The 20605-nt window shown below is 35.4% G+C and overlaps 1 protein-coding gene across 3 annotated transcripts in view; it reads right to left on the reverse strand.

Moving 5' to 3' along the window:
* Window positions 1-1544: 1544 nt before the first annotated feature.
* Window positions 1545-20605, reverse strand: part of TUT7 (terminal uridylyl transferase 7) — a 61717-nt gene continuing 42656 nt past the window's right edge. Inside the window, exons 23-29 of one of the 3 annotated variants that reach the window (XM_037850930.1) lie at window positions 20464-20511; window positions 20290-20381; window positions 18797-18912; window positions 16597-16922; window positions 14460-14536; window positions 14018-14081; window positions 1545-3379 (exon numbers count right to left, since the gene is read on the reverse strand). In XM_037850930.1, coding sequence (XP_037706858.1) covers window positions 3312-3379; window positions 14018-14081; window positions 14460-14536; window positions 16597-16922; window positions 18797-18912; window positions 20290-20381; window positions 20464-20511 — 791 coding nt within the window. In that variant the 3' untranslated portion in view covers window positions 1545-3311. The remainder of the gene's footprint in view (window positions 3380-14017; window positions 14082-14459; window positions 14537-16596; window positions 16923-18796; window positions 18913-20289; window positions 20382-20463; window positions 20512-20605) is intronic. The other 2 variants (XM_037850932.1, XM_037850931.1) reach the window with 2 other exon arrangements.

Below are 20605 nucleotides of genomic sequence, written 5' to 3' on the forward strand. Positions count from 1 at the left end.
TTTTATATAGTTGTGTAGCCCTTCGTGGATTTCAAAAGAATCCTTGCACACACACTCTAACACTTTGGAGTAGGGTAGAACGGCCAGCATGGCTATTTCACTAATGAGGTTTTACTTCCAGCAAATGTGTTTACCTGTCCACTTTCCTCTATTTAATCAAGTTTTTAAGTTGGTTAGTGGTTTTGCATGTAAACTCTAAGTCACATAATCTACTTGTCAATGGATCACGCATATTTAATGTCATCTGAAAAGGGCACAGTTCCCTGAAATGAAGTGGTATGTAACAACAGTTTTCATGATTACGTATGAAATACGTCAGCTCCTTTATCTCAGAGCAGCAGCTGTCCTTTGGTGTGGGGTAATGAGATGGATGTGAAAGCTGTTTAATTTGCAAGTTATAACTACTTTTAGATTTCCACTAGTAAGAATATGAGAACATCAAAAAAATGCTCAACACTGTGCTCCAGGATTTAGTTTCAGTTGTAGACATTTTAAAAAGCGTTTTCCTAATAATACCTTGCTTGATTTTCAGCATGCTGTGAAAGTGCAGGTGGGATCTCCATTTCATAGGTCAGGAAACTCAACTAGAGGTTAAGGGGCTTGCTACATATGGAGCTAGAAAACCAGTAGGGTCAGAACCCTAATTAAGTCCCAGTGAAAACTGTGCTCAGCTCTTGACTCTGTGAAAACACTTCTGCTTTCAAAGCAATAAGTACCAAGGCACATCTTTACAAGTTAAATTCAGCATTCTCTTTCCAACAATTTTTTTTTTTTTTCCCTGCATCACTTATGAACCCTATTGACCTATCTATACTCAAGATTTTTTCAACTCAGGAAATTGTTTATTCTAAAACAGAAGCCATACAAATGGCTTCAAATATCTTGAAACATATTTCGAGCCTATCATGGGAGACAGGCCAGCTGCATTTGAAAGATAGCTAAGCCCTGGGAACTGGACAGAGCACATAGCAGATGCACCTGTCCTCTAGCTGGGGTGCTGAAAGGGCAGTGTCCAGCTCCACATAAAGGGAGCCATCCATTCACCAGGTGTGCTGGCAAACACTGGTCAATGATCCATTGTGGGGAACTGACAAACAAGCAAACAAACAACAACAAAAAACCAAAACATTGGGCAAGAAAGGAACAGGGGAAGAATATTACTTTGAAGATTAAGAGGTAATTCATCTCTAAAAACTACTACAGGAATCGGAATAAAACATAGGAAACTCAGAGGTATCCATTGAAACAAATGATGGAACATCCTTGAAATGTTACAAGAAAATATGGTTTCCATGTAAAGGAGGAAAATGCAAGAGTAAAGAGAAGATGAGAGGAAAAGGAAAGTGGGTGAGGTAAGTTCAAGAAAATTAGGAGTGCAATGACAAAAATCCATATTGGAAGCAGAGACTAGCAGAATGGTCTTAAAAATCAAGCCAGTCATGTGGAGATTAAACTTCAGAATTTTTCTTAGCATAAAGAAAAGGAAAGAATACTGAGAAAAGACAAAAGTGTTCTTGAGAAAAAAAATTCAGAACTTAAGATACTTTCTCAAACTGAAAAGCAAAACAAAACCTTTAGTAGGGAGCTAACAAATGGCTTCACTTTTGTTTCAGACAAAAGTCACTGAGGAGACATATGCCCAGGTTGTGGCAACTTGTTTTTCCTTAATTACATGAGTAAACAAAAATCACAGAAGCATCTAAGCAGTAAAATATGACCTACAATGGAACAAAAATTAGGCTGTCTCACACTTCACTTCTGCTTTAATACCAGCAGACATCAGGACAGCATCAACGGGCTTTCCAAAGAGTGACAAGAACTGTATGCCCAGGCGGGTGAACTTTCGTGTGTGAAGGCAAGAGAAGAAACCAGAAGAGCGGCAGCTGAGGCAAGTCCTGAAGTCCAAGTTTCAGTTGAGGTTGCTTAACTCACTTGTAGTTCAGGAGTTTGTGTTCAAACTGAATAAGGAAAGATCACTAATTCTACCACAACTTCCTAATTCTAAAATTCATAATTTTGATATGATTGTTCTTCAGCTGGAATGTCTTCGAGCAATTTTAAAAGAAGGGCAAATAGGTGCATGTTTTCTGAGCCTTCTTGTGCATGGGAATGCCTGCCTGGCAAGCAACTCCTGCATCTCTCTCTAGGTACTCATCCATCTAAGTCTGTTCTGTGTCCCTTTCCTTGTGCATTCCCAGGACTTGGCACATAGTGGGTGTCATTAAACACCAATGACCATCCAAGTATGAGCCAAAGAGAACTCTGTGTACACGCTAATTAAAGAGGAGCACATTTAGACAGTCCTTAATCTATTTTCCTAATGAAATTTTGGACGCTTTCATTAGAAAATAATGTGGATAAAATTAGAGGTTGAAATTTTGATTTTATTTCAAGATGATAGACTGAGGCATAGTTCTGACTGTGTACTACTTCTGAAGGGGTTGTGAAGTTAGAGAAACATTCCATGAGGGCTCAAGTCAGAACCCAAATGATACCAACCAAACTTGTGATTGGCAGAGATAGCCTCTTTAATCTTCAGGGATTTTAAGGAGTTCTCCACTTTAATTTCTGAATATCATAAAAAGTAAAAAGCACTTTTATTTTGTCATTTTTTCTTTGAAAAGGTTTTTAGCGGCAAACAGGCCCACTTGTTTTCCTTACTTCATTTTTGTAAGCATAGTAATTATATGCCAACTTACTTAAAATTAGAGGGAAAAAAAAAAAAAAACCTGCAGTGGCACTGCTTATCCACGAAGGCTCACATAAATATGTACTCATGTCCATGTTATCACTTCTTCTACAAATATCAATAAAATAATGCTGGTAAATTGTAAATACAGTAGTAGCAATTCACACATATTTGATACACTTTCACACAAGGAATCAGTAAACAACAATAAATATAATTTCCCTCTTCAAAACAAAAAAGGGATTTATAGGGAAAAAAAGGGTTAATTTACTTGGGGTTTTATCAGTACACCAGTTTTAGTGTACCTTGAAAGAATTAAAAACCATGAAACTGTATTCATTGAATACTGGCTCATAGTTATATATATATTTTTTATCTGGCTTAAATACATCATGGCTTTCTATTAAAATCCTTAAATCTATGGGGATCTGTGGTAGATAAGACTATATTAAAAATTTTTTCCTTATTAACAATTTCATTAAATTAAAAAAAAAATCTGACGTTTCTTTTAAATGTTAAGTTGAAGCCTGATCTATGCTGCTGTGTCCTATAAAATGAACCTAATTTTCAAAGTGAATATGAACGCCTGAACGGCCATTTAGAGTGCTTCATTTTCGTTCCCTCATGATTCCTGTTGGGTCCTCTTCGGTGAGGCTTTTCCCTGAGTCATATATTTACTCGAAAGGCTACCTAGAGGAGGAGGGAAAAAAACAAAACCCAACATAAATAAAACAAACCTCACTTTATCTCAAAAGTATAAAATTACTTCTTATTGTTAATTGTTCACAGAAACTTTTCACACTGGAATTAGTAACTTGTTTTAAGTAATAAGGCTAGATACAAAAAGAATATAGGGAACATGATCTATTAAACATAAACTTACTCAAAATTCTTTAAAATGAAGACAATTTGCTAGAGTGACATCATTTTAATACATTTTCATATTCACTATTTCTATGTTAGTGCAGAGGGCCAGGTGATCCCAATTTCTCAAAGGCTCTTCTTTGCATAAATCAGTGTCTACGTTTGTAATCAAAGAAAATAAATAGACTGCAAAGCATTTTTTGGCAAAAAATAAATTCTTGTATTATTACTCTGCAAATGTGAAGGTGTGGATAGTGACACTGTAGTAATAACTCATTGTTATCAAGGGAAAAAAGAAATTTATTATATTTACAGGTGAAAGATAACAATTAATAAATTTTGGTTCTGGAGTCTGAACAAAGAGATCAATGAACAGAAGAGAATCGAGAAATTCTCAAGAGATTATGTATAAGAAAGTAGTGTATGATAAAGGTGGCATTTCAAAACAATAGGGGAAGAAAGTATTATTCAATAACTGGTATGTTGAATAATTTTTTGTGGGGTGGAGATGGGGGGAGAAAGTTAATTTTCCTTCCTAACTCCTTCAATTACAAAAGAATGAGAAAACGAAATGTAAGAGAAACCATCAAAATACAAGTAGTAGTATTCATATAATCTTGGGGTGGGGAAGTTGCCTAAGCACACCATCATATTTTACTGATAAGAAAGGTGTGATATGCCTAGTATGTAAATAACTTACAAATCAATAAAGACAAGATGAACACTAACAGATAATTAGGTAGAGCAAAAGCATTATATGAAAGAGAGAAAAATGGCCTATGAGTTCATGAAAAAATGGTATCAACAAGTCTTCAAAGAAATGTAAATTAAAACAAGATACTAATTTTTAATGATGAAATTGTTAGGAAGATGAGAAAGCCAAAGAGGGGATTAAAAATTTTTCTAAATGAACATTCACAGAACTATTATAAATAGCTTAAATATACAAACAACTTAAATGTTCAACACCTGTTCAACACCTGTGACCTGTGACCAAGCACACAATAAAATGCTAGGCAGACACAGAAGGATAATGGAAAAAACATGTTAAAAAACCACATGAATAGTGTTTTCATAAAAACTAAAAATGAAAAACAAACAAAACCCACCAATCATATATTTGAGGCCTCATTTTCCTCATCTGTAAAATGGGGCAATAATTATATCTCCTTGGAGATACTATCAGTATTAAATGACAATACATGTAAAGCAATTGGAGCAGTACTTGGCACATGGCTCAATAAATGTTTATTACTATGACAATGATATAAAAAACCAGGAAGACTTTACCTCCAAACTTAAACAGGTTAATGCTAGAATGGAGTACAGATGGTTTCAGTTTTCTTCATTTTATTAACTATTCTTCCTAAATTCTCTATTGCAAACATATTAAGTATGCAAATAAAAGTAAATACCCCCACACCCCTACTCACAATAAAGTACACTTTTCAAAGCAAAGCACCTAGGTGATCAACTCACAGTGAAAAATGAGTAATATCAACCAGGAAGAGACAAAGCACTCTATCATACCACACCTGAGAGCATCTATTGTCTATAGGCATCCATCTTTGATATTCTGAAACTGCACCAAGTATTGAGAATATATTTTTCACTTGGGGGAAAAAGATTAGATCTGTACTTCATACTTAACACACATATAAAGTCCAGATGGACTGAAGATCTCAATAGGAAAAACGAAGCTTTAAAGCTATCAGAAGAAAATATGGATGGGTATCTTTATGAACTCAGGTTAGAAAAGAATTTCTTAAAGGTGATCCCCAAATCATGAATCACATGATCATGAAAAAGCAATAATTTGATTATCTCAAAATGACTGAACTCTTGGAGTGGCAAAAGAAACAAAAAGTTGAAAGATGACATATACTGGAGGAAAGTATTTGGAATGAATATAATAATAAAGGAACAGTATTCAGAATAAATGAAGAACCCTTACAAATTAATAAGCAAAAGATAATGCAATAGGAAAAAGGGCAGATGTTTTGAATAGGCAATTCACACAAGAGGAAATCTGGCCAAACCATATAAAAAAGTGCACAACATTGCCAGTCAAGAAAATCCATGTTAATCATAAAAACACCAGGGTATTTTTCACCTATCAGATTTACAAAAATTAAAAGTTTGACAAAATCAAGTATTTGCAAGGATGTGTGGAAATAACCCACACCCTGTTGCTGGTGGATGTGGCAATTGTTTCAGTCAATAAGAGAACTTGACAGCATCTAATAAAACTGAAAATGCACATATGCTATGACCTAACAATTTGATACATAGGTACACAAACCCTAAGAATTTCTCACACATGCTTGAGGAGACTTGCACAGTGATAAAAAATCACAGCAAAAAAATCAGATACAACCTACAAGCTCATATACTAGGTAATGGATTAATGTATTCATGTAATAGAAAACCGTAAAAGAAACAAACTAAATCTATATTCAGCAACGTTTGCAAATTCCAAAAACATTTTATTAAATAGACATGAAAAAGCAGGTTGCAGAACATTCTTATTATACAGTATGATACATCATTTAAATTTAGAAATTCACCAAAGATAAATATATTAAGGGATACATACAGAAGTTTAAAAAAAGAACTAGAAGGATATGTAAACTCAGAATAGCAGATGCCTTTGGGGTAGTGGGAGACATGACAGGGGAATGCGCCTGAAGATGGCAGTCTAAAGAGGATTTCTACCAGCTTAGTGCTCTTTTATTTGAAAAAAAAAAAAAAATTATTTAAGTGTGAAAAAATGTCAATTGTCTAGTAGAAGGGTTACTGCTGTATTATTGCTCTTTTTTATTTTTCTCAAATACAATGTTAAGAAACCACTCTTCTAAGAATACTACTCATATATACATATACTTAAACACGTAATCTTCTATATATATAAAAACACCAAAATTTCATTGCACCTGACAAAACTTCATATAAAATATTTGCATGTAAAATAAATAGAAGTACAAGAAATAAAATATGAACTTTTACATAATTTGAGAGAAGATGAGATTTACGGAATTCCCCCAAAGTCTGCTAGATGAAACTACTAAAACAAACAAACGTCAGTATGGCAAAACACATCATAAATGATGTTGAATGAATAAACCAGAGGGGCTGGGGTGAGGTATGTAACATATTTGACAAAGCATGACTATTCCTATGTTGAAAGAGTTCCAACAACAAAGATGAATACGCTAATTTATAAATTGGGTCAAAGACAAACATGAAGAAATACAAATGAAAACGTGAAAAATGTTGGAGTTCAATGGTAAATCATAGAAATTCAACACTGGCAAAATTAAAAAGGAGCCTTCCAATGGCAGTGAGAGTGTGGAAAAACAGGTTGTCATTGACTCTCTGGGATCATAAACAATCATAACCTTTTGGCATCACTGTCAAAATGTGGAAACTCTTTAACCTATCATTCTCATAATTGGGAGTCTATCCTGAGGAAATAAGTAGGCAAATATGCCACTATTCATTATGATGCTTCATATAAATAGTGGTCTTTAAACTTGGATACATGTATCCTGAGCCTACTAGATACATGGCATGTGGGCAAGAAGAGTTTGAGGATAAATTTACAGTTCCCTCAACTTCTACATGTACTCTTTCTTAAAAAATCTGCTAGGCCAACCTGGTAGGTCTGCATAAGTTAGTGTGAAACAGCAACACATCCCAAAGTAATTTGGGCAGAGAATAAAAACATATATGCAGGGCCCCACTAAGGAGCTGGGGAAAAATGCAGAGGTGTTGGGCTTCCTAACCTGGATTGCTGGCTGATGTTCTCACAAACACTGAGGACTGATGGTTTGATGTGCTGAGCCCTCTATCTCGGGACTTGCCCTTATGAGGCTGTTACTGCAAAGGAGAGGCTAAACCTGCTTATAATTGTGCCTAAGAGTCTCGCCCTGAGTACCTCTTTGTTGCTTGGATGTGGCCCTCTCTCTAGCTAAGCCAACTCAGCAGGTAAACGCACTGCCCTCCCCACTACGTGGGACCTGACTCCCAGGGGTGTAAATCTCCCTGGCAATGCGGGATATGACTCCCAGGGGATGAATCTGGACCCAGCAACGGGGGATGGAGAACATCATCTTGACCAAAAAAGGGATGCAAAATGAAACGAAATAAACTTTCAGTAGTTGAAGAGATTCCAAATGGAGTCGAGAGGTCACTCTGGTGGGCATTCTTATGCACTATACAGATAACCCTTTTTAGGTTTTAGTGTACTGGAATAGCTAGAAACAAATACCTGAAACTATCAAACTGCAACCCAGTAGCCTTGACTCTTGAAGACGATTGTATAGCAAAGCAGCTTACAAGGGGTGACAGTGTGATGGTGAAAAGCCTTGTGGATTGCAGTCCTTTTATCCAGTGTATGGATGGATGAGTAGAAAAATGGGGACAAAAAACTAAATGAAAAATAAGGTGGAGGGGTGATTGGGTGTTCTTTTTTACTTTTATTTTTTATTCTTATTTTCACTTTTTCTGGTACAAGGAAAATGTCCAAAAAGTAGATTGGGGGTGATGAATGCACAACTGTATGATGGTACTGTGAACAAATGATTGTATACTTTGGATGATTGTATGGTATGTGAATATCTCTCAAGAAAATTGAATTAAACAAACAAACAAACAAACAAAAAACTGCTAGGCCAAAGAAAGAATGCCTTTGTGGTCAAGGCTGTGGGCTGGTTCTCAGAAATCATACCAGTTGTCCTTCCTGACTCCTCTTTTACAATTATTCTTCTTCTACTTTATGAAAGGAAGGCATATCTCCTACTCCTCCAAATCTTACTGTGGTGCCCTGGGGTGAAAAAAACCTGGGGGAAGAGGGTGAGAGGCAAGAAAAATGCTGGTATCTGAATGCTTCTAATAAAAACCCAAATTCTTAGCTTTCATGAAATCACTTTTTTTTTTCCTGCAGGTAAATATATTGTGATATAAAGTATGATACTTTATATCTCATCACAATATATTACGATAAAACTCTCTGAAGGAAGTGAAATAGAAAGGAATTCAAGGAAAAAAGGAAGTGATGCAAAATTTTTGCCTGTAAATGGATGATGGTGAGTATCAAATAGCAATGGTATTTATATTCCATTTGATACATTTAAGGCTGATTTAAAGGTTAAAAGTTATTTTAAAATGCCAGTATTTATTTTTTCAAAAAACCAGAAATTATATGTGTTGCAATTATGATGAAAAATTTAGGTATCAACTTAAAAATGTACAAAGAGATACATGGGTTTTCAAAATCTAAGGGATGAGTATGCAAGTAAAACAATTTTGAAGACACATGTTATACCAAATATTTGAAAACAGCATAAGTGTCCATTAATAAGGATTGATTATAACCATATGCTGGAATATCAAGAAAGTGATAAAAAAGAATGATCTGTATTCACTGACAATGAGCTCTCTCTATACTGTTAAAAGGCATTTCTGTTTTTAATTTACTGCCACAAAGACTATTGCACTCTTGGTTTTGTTTGCTTGCTTGTTTGTTTTAAATAAGTAGGCTTTATACCTCTGGCCAAGGATAAAAGTTCTGTAAGTATATATCAGCATGAGAGAGAAAAAGATATCCACCATTCTCATAGAGTATCTCCAAAATTTAAAATTTTAAAACATTGGATTAAAGTAGAATCAACCAAGACTGAGGTAGTTCCTTTTAAAAAAAAAAAAAACTCATTTTCTTTCCAAAAAAAAAAAAAAAAAAAGTAAAATTAAGGAATGGAAAAATAATAGTTTCTTGAGGTTCTCATACTGAATATATTGCTATATGTAAACCAGAGTAATTAGTTTATGCATAAAAATCTGTTATGACTAGGGTACTACAATCTCTATATATTCTTGTTTTGCTAAAACTTTCCATTATGTATTTGTTCTATAAGTTAGAAGAGATAAATTACAGCAAGGCTGGAGACTTTCTGTTAACGACAGTAACTAAGTATAGTAAGAATTTAGAGTGATAAGTGCCAGAGGCTGTTAAGTGTTTTACATATGTGGAGTTAATTCTTACAACCGTTCTGTGAAATGTCAGCCCCAAATGACAGACAAGGAAATTAGAGGCACAGAGAAATAACTCGACAGAGGCCACATAGCTAATAAATGGCTCAGCTGGATTTCAAACTGAAGTATACATCTATCTGACTCTAAAGATCAAGCTCTTGACCATTCTTTTTCTTTGTCCTCTTTATTCCTTCAAAATAAGTACACCTCCAATCATTAAAACATACTGAATAACTAAGGCACTGTATTAGCTGAAAGGGGAGGAAAACAGGTAACAATGAAGAGCAAGAAGTTCATGGCATTATCTATCTAGTCTGGGAATTAAGAACTATATGTGGCCAAGTGAAAAGGAATGGAAGCAGGTATCAGGAGAGGAAAGGGAACTTGACCGAGTGCCTGCTATGGGCTGGGTGCTTCAATCTCCTCAGTGCCCCATGTGGTTTGTAGATGAGACCTCTAGAATTAGAGAAGCTAATGCTTTTGCCTCTGGTCAGCAGAGCTAATGGGTAAGAGTGGGAGCTGTCCAGGCCAACAGACTCTCCTCAGTGGGTCACAGACATGCTTAGGACTATGGAAAGGAAGAGCTTTCAGAACATTTAATATTACTCGAAGTTGAGACATTTCACATTTATAATAACCTGTATAACAAAAATCAGACAGTCCTTACAGCTATCACACGCTTACTTACCTGAAGAATTTAATTTATTGAAAAGGATAGATTTTAACCACCTATAAATGTTTTCTGGTATAAAATAGACATCGCTATAAATTTTTTCTGTAGTAAATATAAGTTTATATATTTTTCAGTTGCTCAAAAGATTCATAAATATATAACTTTTAATCAGGTGATAATTACAGAATGCTAACTTAATGTCAATTGGTAATGCAATTTCTAAGTATATGTCTAGCATCTGTATTTCCCGATTTTTAAAAATTTATAAAATTATATTAAAATTCTACTTGCAAGACTTGTAAAATCTTTAGTAGGAACAGTGCTGGAGACTGCAGACTCAGCAGGAATTCCCTACAGGAATAATCAACATAATCACCACCACATACCTGTTCTTCGCTCTCACTACCTGCATATAAATGCTTTTACATAGATTTCTCCACAATCCTACCAGGTAGTCCTTATTATTGTTATCTTCTTTTTGCAGATGAGGAAACTGAGGCATATGGAGGATGAGTAGGTTGTTCAAGATTATGAAGCCAGCAACCACACCCAGGCAATCTGCTGCAGAGCCTATGTTCATAAACACTATGCTACCTTATCCTCGGCAAAAGGAACATCTCAACTAAGCAAAGATGGGCATTTTTCTTATGTAAAATGTTTCAGAAATATCTGTTCAAGGCTGAAGCTTGTTTAAAAAAAAAACACAAGACACTCTTTGGCTTGTTTATATATGTGATCCTCAAACTCTCATGGGATCTATGGGAAAAATTCCTCATAACTGCTGTGGCATCCGCTTCCCATGCACTTAGATCTGTTAGCATCAAGTCCATAGTCTGCTTAGTTGTGATCTGTCCATCAGTCTCTAACTTTTATAGTTACTCTCACTATCAATCAAATCACCCCACAGCAGGCCTCATTCTGATCTCACTTCTATTTGATTTAGGGGGTTTTCCTGTTAATTTTTCTTATTTTTAAGTCCATGCATTCCACCAAGAACAATTACTAAACCTATTCATGATACAGTTGCTATCAGATTTTCCCCCGGGGGCCTCCTGCTTCTTTACCCTTCCTGTCTACCCTGCCCCTTTTGGGTAAGGGAGGTAATTCTTTGAAGATTTCTTTCTCTTTGAATCATCTGGCCTCACTTTGCATACCAACTTACTTTAATTTCTTATAAATTTTAATTGTGACGTGATTAAATACCCCTTCAAATGTTTTCCCAAACCATTAAAAAACAAAACAAAACAAAAAACACCAAAGACTATAAAACCCTCACATCAAAATTCACACATTATATACTGGAGCCAATTTGTCTTGATACTGACAGAAACTTAAATATTTAAATAACTTAAATAATTCATCTTCTGTTAACATTCAGAATAGAGATAATCAAATATTCTTAGCCTAGAACTTTCTTAACTTTCTCAGTATGAAACCACTGCAACTTTGCTTATTACAGACTGAGCTAGTGAGACCAAGGAAGAGTTCTGTGGGATTTGGAAGGCTGCTGTGAATCTGGTACTATTATTTTTCAATAACTGACAAACGATGGAAAGGGATCAGCTAAGACTCTTTACACCCTGTAACGTAGGCATCTCTACAATCTAAAAGCAAACATTGTTTACTCACTGGCAATAAGATACAATGTATAAAAGATGTACAAAAAGATGAAGCTGTTTTACTTCTTACCCACATAAATGTCACTATACCAATAAAAGTTTTAAAATTGCAAAAACTTAACTTTCTAAGAACCTATAAAATCAAGACTACAGATGCTATATCTACTTATATAATTTTCCTCCTTTAACTCTTTTTGCTGAACAAGGCAAAGAACGAGCTTAAGCGGTTATTAAATGTTTTTTTGTAGGCCAGAGCACAAACATCCGCAAGTCTTATAATTTCATTCCTTCTTACAGAGAGCTGAAAAAGTTACTTAGTATGTTAAAGTGACCTTGTTTTTCCCCCTCAATTTTCTCCCTTCCCTCTCAGGACTCAAAAGTACGTGTGAAACACCAGAAAAAAGGCCTTCAGAGCTTCCGTTTCCTCTTCCTTTTCTCTTCTTCCTGTAGACCTGGTAGTGCACAGGGGCCACGGTGCTTTGCACCCACAGCTGAAGTTAAGGAGCCACAATTCCTCTTCTAAGTATTTCTTGGACTCACTGCAATCAAGTTTTCTACTTTCTACTAGAAATGGCATTTTCCCAAGTTGCCAGTGACTTGCACATTGCCAAAGCCAATGCTTAATTCTCAGTGTACACCTCACCAGACTTAGCAGCAGCAATTCACACTAAAAATCAGTGACCCTACTTTGAAACCCCTTCTTTCATTTGATTCTTTTCCTACCACACTGACCACTTTTTCTCTGTCTCCTAAGTTTTACTATCTGCATCTACTTCCTAGGTGACCGCATCTGGACACAGGGCTTCATATACTATCTATACACTAATAATACCCACATTTATACCTGCAGCCTGGACCTCTTCACCGAACCCCAGGCTTGTACATCCATATCCAACTATCTACTCGACATCTTAAACTGACCATGTTTAAAACTGAACTGTATTTCTTCCCCAATTCCAATCCTTCTTGAATCTTCCCCAGCTCAGTAATTCTGAGCTTCACTTTTTCAGTTGCTTAGGTCAAAAACTGCAGTGTCATCTCTGACAGTGTCATCTTATTGGCTTAAATATCTGGAACTTGACAATTCCTCACTTCCTTCACTGCTTGCATCAAAGACTAAACCATCATGACCTTGCTCCTGAACTACTGCAGTAGCCTCCTGGTTGGTTTCTGAGCTTTCAACCCTTGCCTCCATATAACAGCCATAAATAATTTTTAAAACAGAATTCAGATAACATCACTCCTTTGTTCAAACCTCTCAAATGGTTTCATACCTCAGAGAAAAAAAATCCAGTCCCTCTTATTGCTACAATGGTAGCACCTCGTATCACTGACTTCACCTCCAACGGCTCTCCCCCTCACTCATTCCACTCCTGCTGCACTGGCTGGCCTGTGATGCTGGAGGACAAACACTATCTTTAGCTCAGCATTTAACAGCTTAAATCCAATTTCCTTTTGGCTTGCTCCTTCATTTCATTCAATTATTTGCTTCAATGTTACCTTTATCAGAGAAGCTGCCTCCCTATCCCTTCCCTGCTTCATAATTCTTCTTAGCACCTACAGCCAAGTGGCATAGTATTTATGTAACCCTTTATTGTGTATTTCCTCTTACAGGAATGTAGAGTAAATGAGAAAAGGGGCTTTGCTGTTTAGTGCTATATCCTCAGTGTCTAAGTGCCTGGTACTCTGCAGGTAAGGCTTAATCAATATTTGAAGAATGAATGAATGAAGTAGCAGAGAGATAAAGAGTGGAGTTCAGGTTAAAAGTTACTTCCTTTCCTTATTTTGGTGCATGGCAATTAATCCCTACGAGAATACATTGCTGGCAAGACAGTGGCAATTTCAAAGCAGAAACAAAAAGCATGTGTGAGGAACAAATAGTTTGGGGCTCCTGTTCTTGCTCAGGGGTGATATAAAATTCACTTGGAACATTTTAAAATACAAAGGCCCAAGCCTAATCACTTCAGAATCAGATTTGAAAAATGAAAGGGGGCAGGGAGACCAACTGTATTTTTAAAGGTTCCTCAAGTGATTCTCAATTCCTGTTAAGAACCGTCTACAAAGGAAGTACCTCAAAAGGCATGTGGCAAACTATGCAGTAAATAAAATAACAACACATTTTTTTTTAAACCCACATACCTGACTGGGGACTCAAAAATAATGGTGTTTTTTGTTTCTTTTTGTCTTCATGAAAAAGCACTGCCTAAAAAATGAAATAGACTAGTTTACAAAATTGAAAAGATGAGCATCTGAAACAGCCTTAAAACTGTAACCATATCCAGGAAGGAAAGCTGAAATTAGGAACGTGGGTGGCAGAATTTTGCAAGTTATCTGAAAAGCAAGACATATGCAGGAATACCTAAGCAACACCCTACCACCCAGTGCACAGCAAGCCTCACCACACCCCACAATGAGTGCAGAGGGAAGGGGTTAGGAGTGTTAGTCGGAAGGAAGGAGGGCAGGGCCAGGCTGCCCAGAACCACGAAGACCTGGCACAGAGCTACCAGCACTCAGTGAGTGTTTACTGAACCAACAGATAACAGACAGAAAAGCTGCCTTTTGAGTCTGGAGCTAGATTTACCTGAATACAAGTGCCAGGTGGTCTCAAAGGGCTAGGTGAAGAAAGGGATCCAAACACACAATCTGATTGAGACATACCTAAAGAAAGAAATTAGCACTTTTTTCCTAGTTTAATTTGAAAGCAGTAGCCCTGTTTTCAAGATTTCACATAGAGAAAACTCCCTCTGTATATTGTGTGAACAAGCCAATATATTTGAAGAAACAAGAAGGAAGAGCATAATTTTTAGATAGGAAGAAGCTGTTTCTAATTACTTACTATTGAAAGAAATTTGCCATACTCTATCCCTACTTCTCCCTTATTTTTCTTCTGTAATAAGATGACTACTTAATTTAATGTGCAAATGCTGTATTCTAAAGAATCCAAGACTATAGATAAATGCTTCTCCTCAGGTTTGATAATGTAATCCTGCCCTCCATATCCTGTCTGTGTTTGATTTGCTGCTGCTCCTTCACCCTGCCAGAATCATGGCTCTATTTTTACAGCTTCATTTAAAACTTGACACTAGGTAGAAAGAAGAAATACATCAAAGCTGGGGAATCCATGGGCATGCCTCTACCAATCTGTTGTACCAAGAGGAGCACAATGATGATTTACTTCATGTTATTAGTAAACAAAGACCCTGAGTTCTCATGAAGGGTAGCCTGCAAAACTACTTTTTGTAAACTGTATTAAATCTTCCATATATACTCTTTTATGGTTTCCTCATCTATAAACTGGGGATATTAATAATACCACACTGAAAGGGCTGTTGTGAATATTAAATAAGACAATCCATGTGAAAAGCTTAAAATAGTGCCTGACCTATAGTAGATGCTCAGTGAATGTTAGCTATTGTTACTTTAGTTTCTTTTAAGTACATTTCCCTCTTATGATCATAAAAGAAAATTATTTATTCTGGCATGTGTCCTATGGGCAAAAAAATAAAATAAAATAAAAAAAAATGTGAATTTGCCTGAGTTCCTTAAAAGTAGGGCAAAACTGATTTTGGCCTTCTAAGTGAGCCAAAGCTGAATCCTCCATAAATGTTTAAATCCTATTTAAAAAATAATAATTAAAGATTAAAAAAATATATATTTCTTTCCTTAGAAAGCTCCTTAAAAAAAAAAAAAAAGGATGGGTAATCTAAAAATCTTGTCTTAAAAAAAGATTCACTATTTTGCTGAGTGTGGTATAATAAAATAGAAGAGAGGTATTTGTGTTCTAAGAACAATATACACTGGAGTGAGAATTTTTAACAAAATTGTTAAGCAGCACTGGTTTCACTAGGTTTTTTTTTTTTTTTTTTTTTAAATGTTTTCTACCAACATACGATTGAAGATAACAGGGTATTGTTTCAATCTTGGGTTTCTATAAAGAAACAAATAATAGGTTTCCGGTGATTCTTTTCTGTGCTTACCAATTTCATCCACTCTCACAGGTCTGTTCTGAGAAACAAAGTGAAAGTGTACAAAAAGCTTTGTAAATCATAACTGATGATTTTCAATAGTCTGTTAAAAAGGTCCCTACAATGGGCACTTTATCCATTTAATGGGTCAATTGATATTGATACCCAATAATTCAAAGGGGTAAGAATGAGAATGATTTTGATCTACTTAATGATCATATATTTTTTCATCAGAAGAATATCATACTCATTGCAGAACATTATTAAAATGATAAAATCTAAAGATAAAATCCTCCATAAATCTTCCCTTGCAGATATAACCACTGTTAACAGTGTAATATATTTCTTTCTGTTCCCTCTTCTATGCATGTGTTTATTTAAAGAAAAATGTAATTGGCTCACAGATACACACAGTATGGTATACTGAAAGAACTTTAGCTATTAATCTTTCACACATCCAGGCACATACTGAGTAGTGAAGCTCAAGCTGTTTTCTGATCACTTAGGCTATATTTTCTTAGGTACTGGGGATGACTAGGGAACTTTCTATTTTAGGGTAAACTTAGAAAATCAACCAGATGACTTTCCAAGACTCCATATAGAGCCAGGAATCAGTGTTTAAGATTCAAAATCTACTTTTTTGGAGTAAATATATTTGTTAAAGAAAAAACATACTGAAACAGTGAAGACATCTAAAAAGAGATTTCTCTTAAGATGTTAGTGCAAACACCAAGGAGTGGCTGGCGTCCATACCTGGAGAGCCTTTAAACTGGGGGCATTCTTTTTTAATGTGTCCTTCTCTTCCACAAATAAAACAACGTTTTTCTTTTAAGTCTCTGTCATCCTGTCGCTTCCATTTTTCCACTGGTGGCCTGAGAATTTTCTCTCTTCCCAGGTCGACAGCTGCCCTCACTGGCTTGGCTTTCTGAGGTATGCACTGTAGGGGCTTATCTTCTCTTGTGGATACCTCTCTTTCTGTGTACTTGTTTTGAAGTTCTTTGTCCTCTTTGTTTCTTTTTTCTTTGTTATCAGGATATCTTTGGTTTGGGATATCGTCCTGATCTCGCCGTCGCCTCACTCTGTAGAAGACAGAAAACTAGTAAGAGAAATCTAAATGGAAACCTAACAAAATATGAAGACAATTCCAGAAATGAGATAAGCAGAAAATAGAAGATGCCAAAGGGAAAAAATAATTTAACTTAAGTCCATCTTCTCTATTCAGAAACAAACTATCTTCTGGGATTAAGGCAGTAGTTTTTCTTTTGTTTTCACACAACTGCTCTAATGTTGTAAAACTAGCTTTTGGAATGAGTGGAACTCCTTGGTTCAATACCTTTTTTTTGGATATATAGATGTAATGAAGCTCACCTTGTTCTCTGATGATTTTTGCATAACCTTTCTGGTGCATCAGCATTATTTACCAGGCACTAGAAATCTGAGATGTTCCCATGAAGGAACAATAGTTATAAGGAAATTTAAGTTCTTAAAATGTCAAAATCATTTCTCCCTTGCCTTACACAATCAGTAAGTATAACTTGAATAAAATAATTTTTAAAAAGTACTAAAAAAGAGCTCCTCAAATTTCAGATGATGACCTATTTTGAGGAACATGTTTTTACATAAGAATACTACTGTACACCATCATCATCCCACATGACAACAAGCTCCAAGAAAGCAATCCAAATCACACCACCACCACCAATACCCACAAAACAAAGAAAGAGTGGTGAACACACTGAGTAGGCAACCTACTCATAGCAATTATTAGTGTAGGGTTATAAGCTGAATACAAATGAAGGATCCTATCCTGCAGTATACTGTTAGTGAGCATAAATCCCAACATGCTGCATACACCTCAGTTATAATACACTAGAAATGTACTGAAATTACTTTTCAATCACTGAATTTCTAACTGCTATATTATGGAAAGAATTTTAGTTTACTCTTTTCTTCTTCCATTTCTACTAGAGAGGTTAATAATTAGAGCCATAATCAAAATTAGAGAAAAGGGGGCCAGGTCTGGAAGACTGTAAACTGTACATCCGAGTCAACCAGTCATTCTACTTAAAGCTATTTTTGAAATCACTTCATTTTCATTTTAAAAAATCTTAAATTTATCTGAAAAATGCTAGATTACTCTCACCAATATGAATTAATTTTAATATGTAAACTCATAAAAATAAAATCTAGACTATAGTTTACCAAGATATAGAATGAGATTAAAGAATGGGGAGTGGTTGCTTAATATGTACAGAATGTTTAACTAGTTGAACTTAAATTTTGGAAATGGACAGAGGTGATGGTAGCACATTATTATGAGAAAAATCAACAGTACTGAATGGAGTGTGAATGTGGTGGAGAAAGGAAGTTTAGAGTCATGTATGTCACCATAAGGAAAGCTGGAAGTTTAAACATGGGAATATAAAACAGTGAACCTTGTGGTGGACAATGCCCCTGATTAACTGTACAAATATTAACAAGTTCTTTCATGAACTAGAACAAATGTATGACACTATTACATTGAGTTAATATTAAAGGTATATATGGAGAAAAATGTACCTACTGCTAACTATGGACTATAGTTAACGGTACTATTTTAATACTCTTTCATCAATAGTAACAAATGAACTACATGAATACTGTGGCTCAGTAAGGGGGGTATAGGAGGTAAGGGAGGATTTGGGTTTCCTTTTTTATTTTTACTTATTTTCTGGAGTAATGCAAATGTTCCAAAATTGATCAAGGGGTTGTAGGCATAACTATGTGATGATACTGTGAGCCAGTGACTGTACACTTCAGATGGTATGTATGGTGTGTGAATATATCTCAATAAAACTGCATTTAAAAAGGCTGGATTTCATACAAGATCATTTCCTCTGTTACAATAGATGGAACCTCATTTAAAAACTGGAAGAATAAGAATAAAAGCAAAATCATCCTTTGGAATATTTACTTTCTTCTCATAGGACAGTCCTTCATGAAGTGTCCAATTTTCCCACAAATTCGGCAACATCTATCATTTGGGGCCAGCTCTCCTTCAGTTAGTACATCTGGATCAAAAAAATACTCCTAGAAGAATGTAAATATAACAAGTCTTAACTATTAATGTGACATCAAAAGTAAACATCAAGCAGGGATCTTACATCTCAACTTTGACATAGCATTATTTTTAACAAATACTATTTATATTGTTCAATTGTAAACAAAATCTAAAACCATTAAAAGGTTTGGTTCAGGATAGTTTTACCTAAGTAAAAGTAACTTATTTTTTAAGCACACTTCTAAATAAAAGCATTACATACCACAGTGAGTTGTTTCCCCAGGATTTGGGAGGGAGCTGAGGCAAGATGTAAAGGCTTTGTTTTCTCATAAAATGAAAAAGCTTTAAACTAATGAGTTGAGGGACTCAATTTGCATTGCGACCAGATTACACAAAGAAAAAGAAAAAAGTTGTATGTTGCTGCTTTGCTTGAAGGAAAAATAATACAAGAAAAGAAAGACAATGGGATGGACTCTAAGCCCTTCTGCTACTCAAATTAAGGTGGGGATCAGCAGCATCTGTTTCAACTAGAAGCTCAATGGAAATGCAGAATCTTGGGCCCCACTTCAGACCTAGTGAATCAGAATCTGCATTTTAACAAAATCCCTAAGAAATCTGTATGAACAAGTTTCAGAAGGAATGGTGAAGAAGACTGCAAAAACCAGATGTACATATGTAATCAAATCCTGAATATGCCCACAAACCTATATACGCAAGGTTCATTAAAAAGTCTTTATGCAAGAAATAAAAAACCTTATTCTCAACATGAAACCCAATATCCTTAACCCTTTTTTCTCTCACTGAAATACACTTCTTGAAATATATATTTATATAACACAATTTTTGTATTGTTTTAAATGAGCACAGGTTCCTTAGAAAAAGAACTATCAAATTATAGCAGAAGAGTCTACTCTCTTATCATGGATAGCATTGTCACTCTCCTAGCCTTGCTAAGGGGATTCACTACTCTTTGCAAGTGGACCAAAAAACAAAAACAAACAAACAAAATCTAGACTTCATCTGCTTTGCTATTATGAGGAGGATGGAGGATGTCCTTGGATATGTATGAACTGGGCTTGGTTGAAGCCAAAAGGTAGCTAAATGGTGGTGGAACAGCAATGTCCCTACTGGGCTGTGCCAAGGAAAAGCAGCAGTAGCAAAATTACTAATTTTTCCCACCTAAGGTCCACTTCTTGCTATTTCTCCCTGTTTTCCTGATGGATGGCCCCAAAATAGAGAAGTTAAAAAAAAATTTTTAGGAATTATTTTGTACTGTATATCATTTATCTTCTCCAGGCTCACTAGACTTTTAGAGTATTTAATTTATTATTGAGGTATGTGTACAAATTAGGTGATTACTATAGGCTTTTAGAATTGCTTTTTTGTTATTCCCAAAAAACACTTACCATTTTTGAGGGACAGTCCTTTGGAATTCCTTTGACTGGGATACCAAATACTCGTCTACCATTGATAAATGCTTTCATTATAAAATTTGTCACTAGGAGAAAAAAGTAAGAGCTCAATGAGATGGATTAAATGGAAAAGAGATCTCATTAAAATTTACAAACAAAGGAACTTACTTTTCCTTGATAATCCAGCTCCAAGATTATGATTCAAATCAAAGGGATCTAAGTAGAGAAAATTAAGGACAGTAAATAAGATATCAAATAGGAAATGCAACCATTCATCCAGTAAGTGAGGTATATATAACAAGGACAAAGT

Source organism: Choloepus didactylus, chromosome 10 (assembly GCF_015220235.1).
Source record: "Choloepus didactylus isolate mChoDid1 chromosome 10, mChoDid1.pri, whole genome shotgun sequence".
NCBI classification, from domain to species: Eukaryota; Metazoa; Chordata; class Mammalia; order Pilosa; family Megalonychidae; genus Choloepus; species Choloepus didactylus.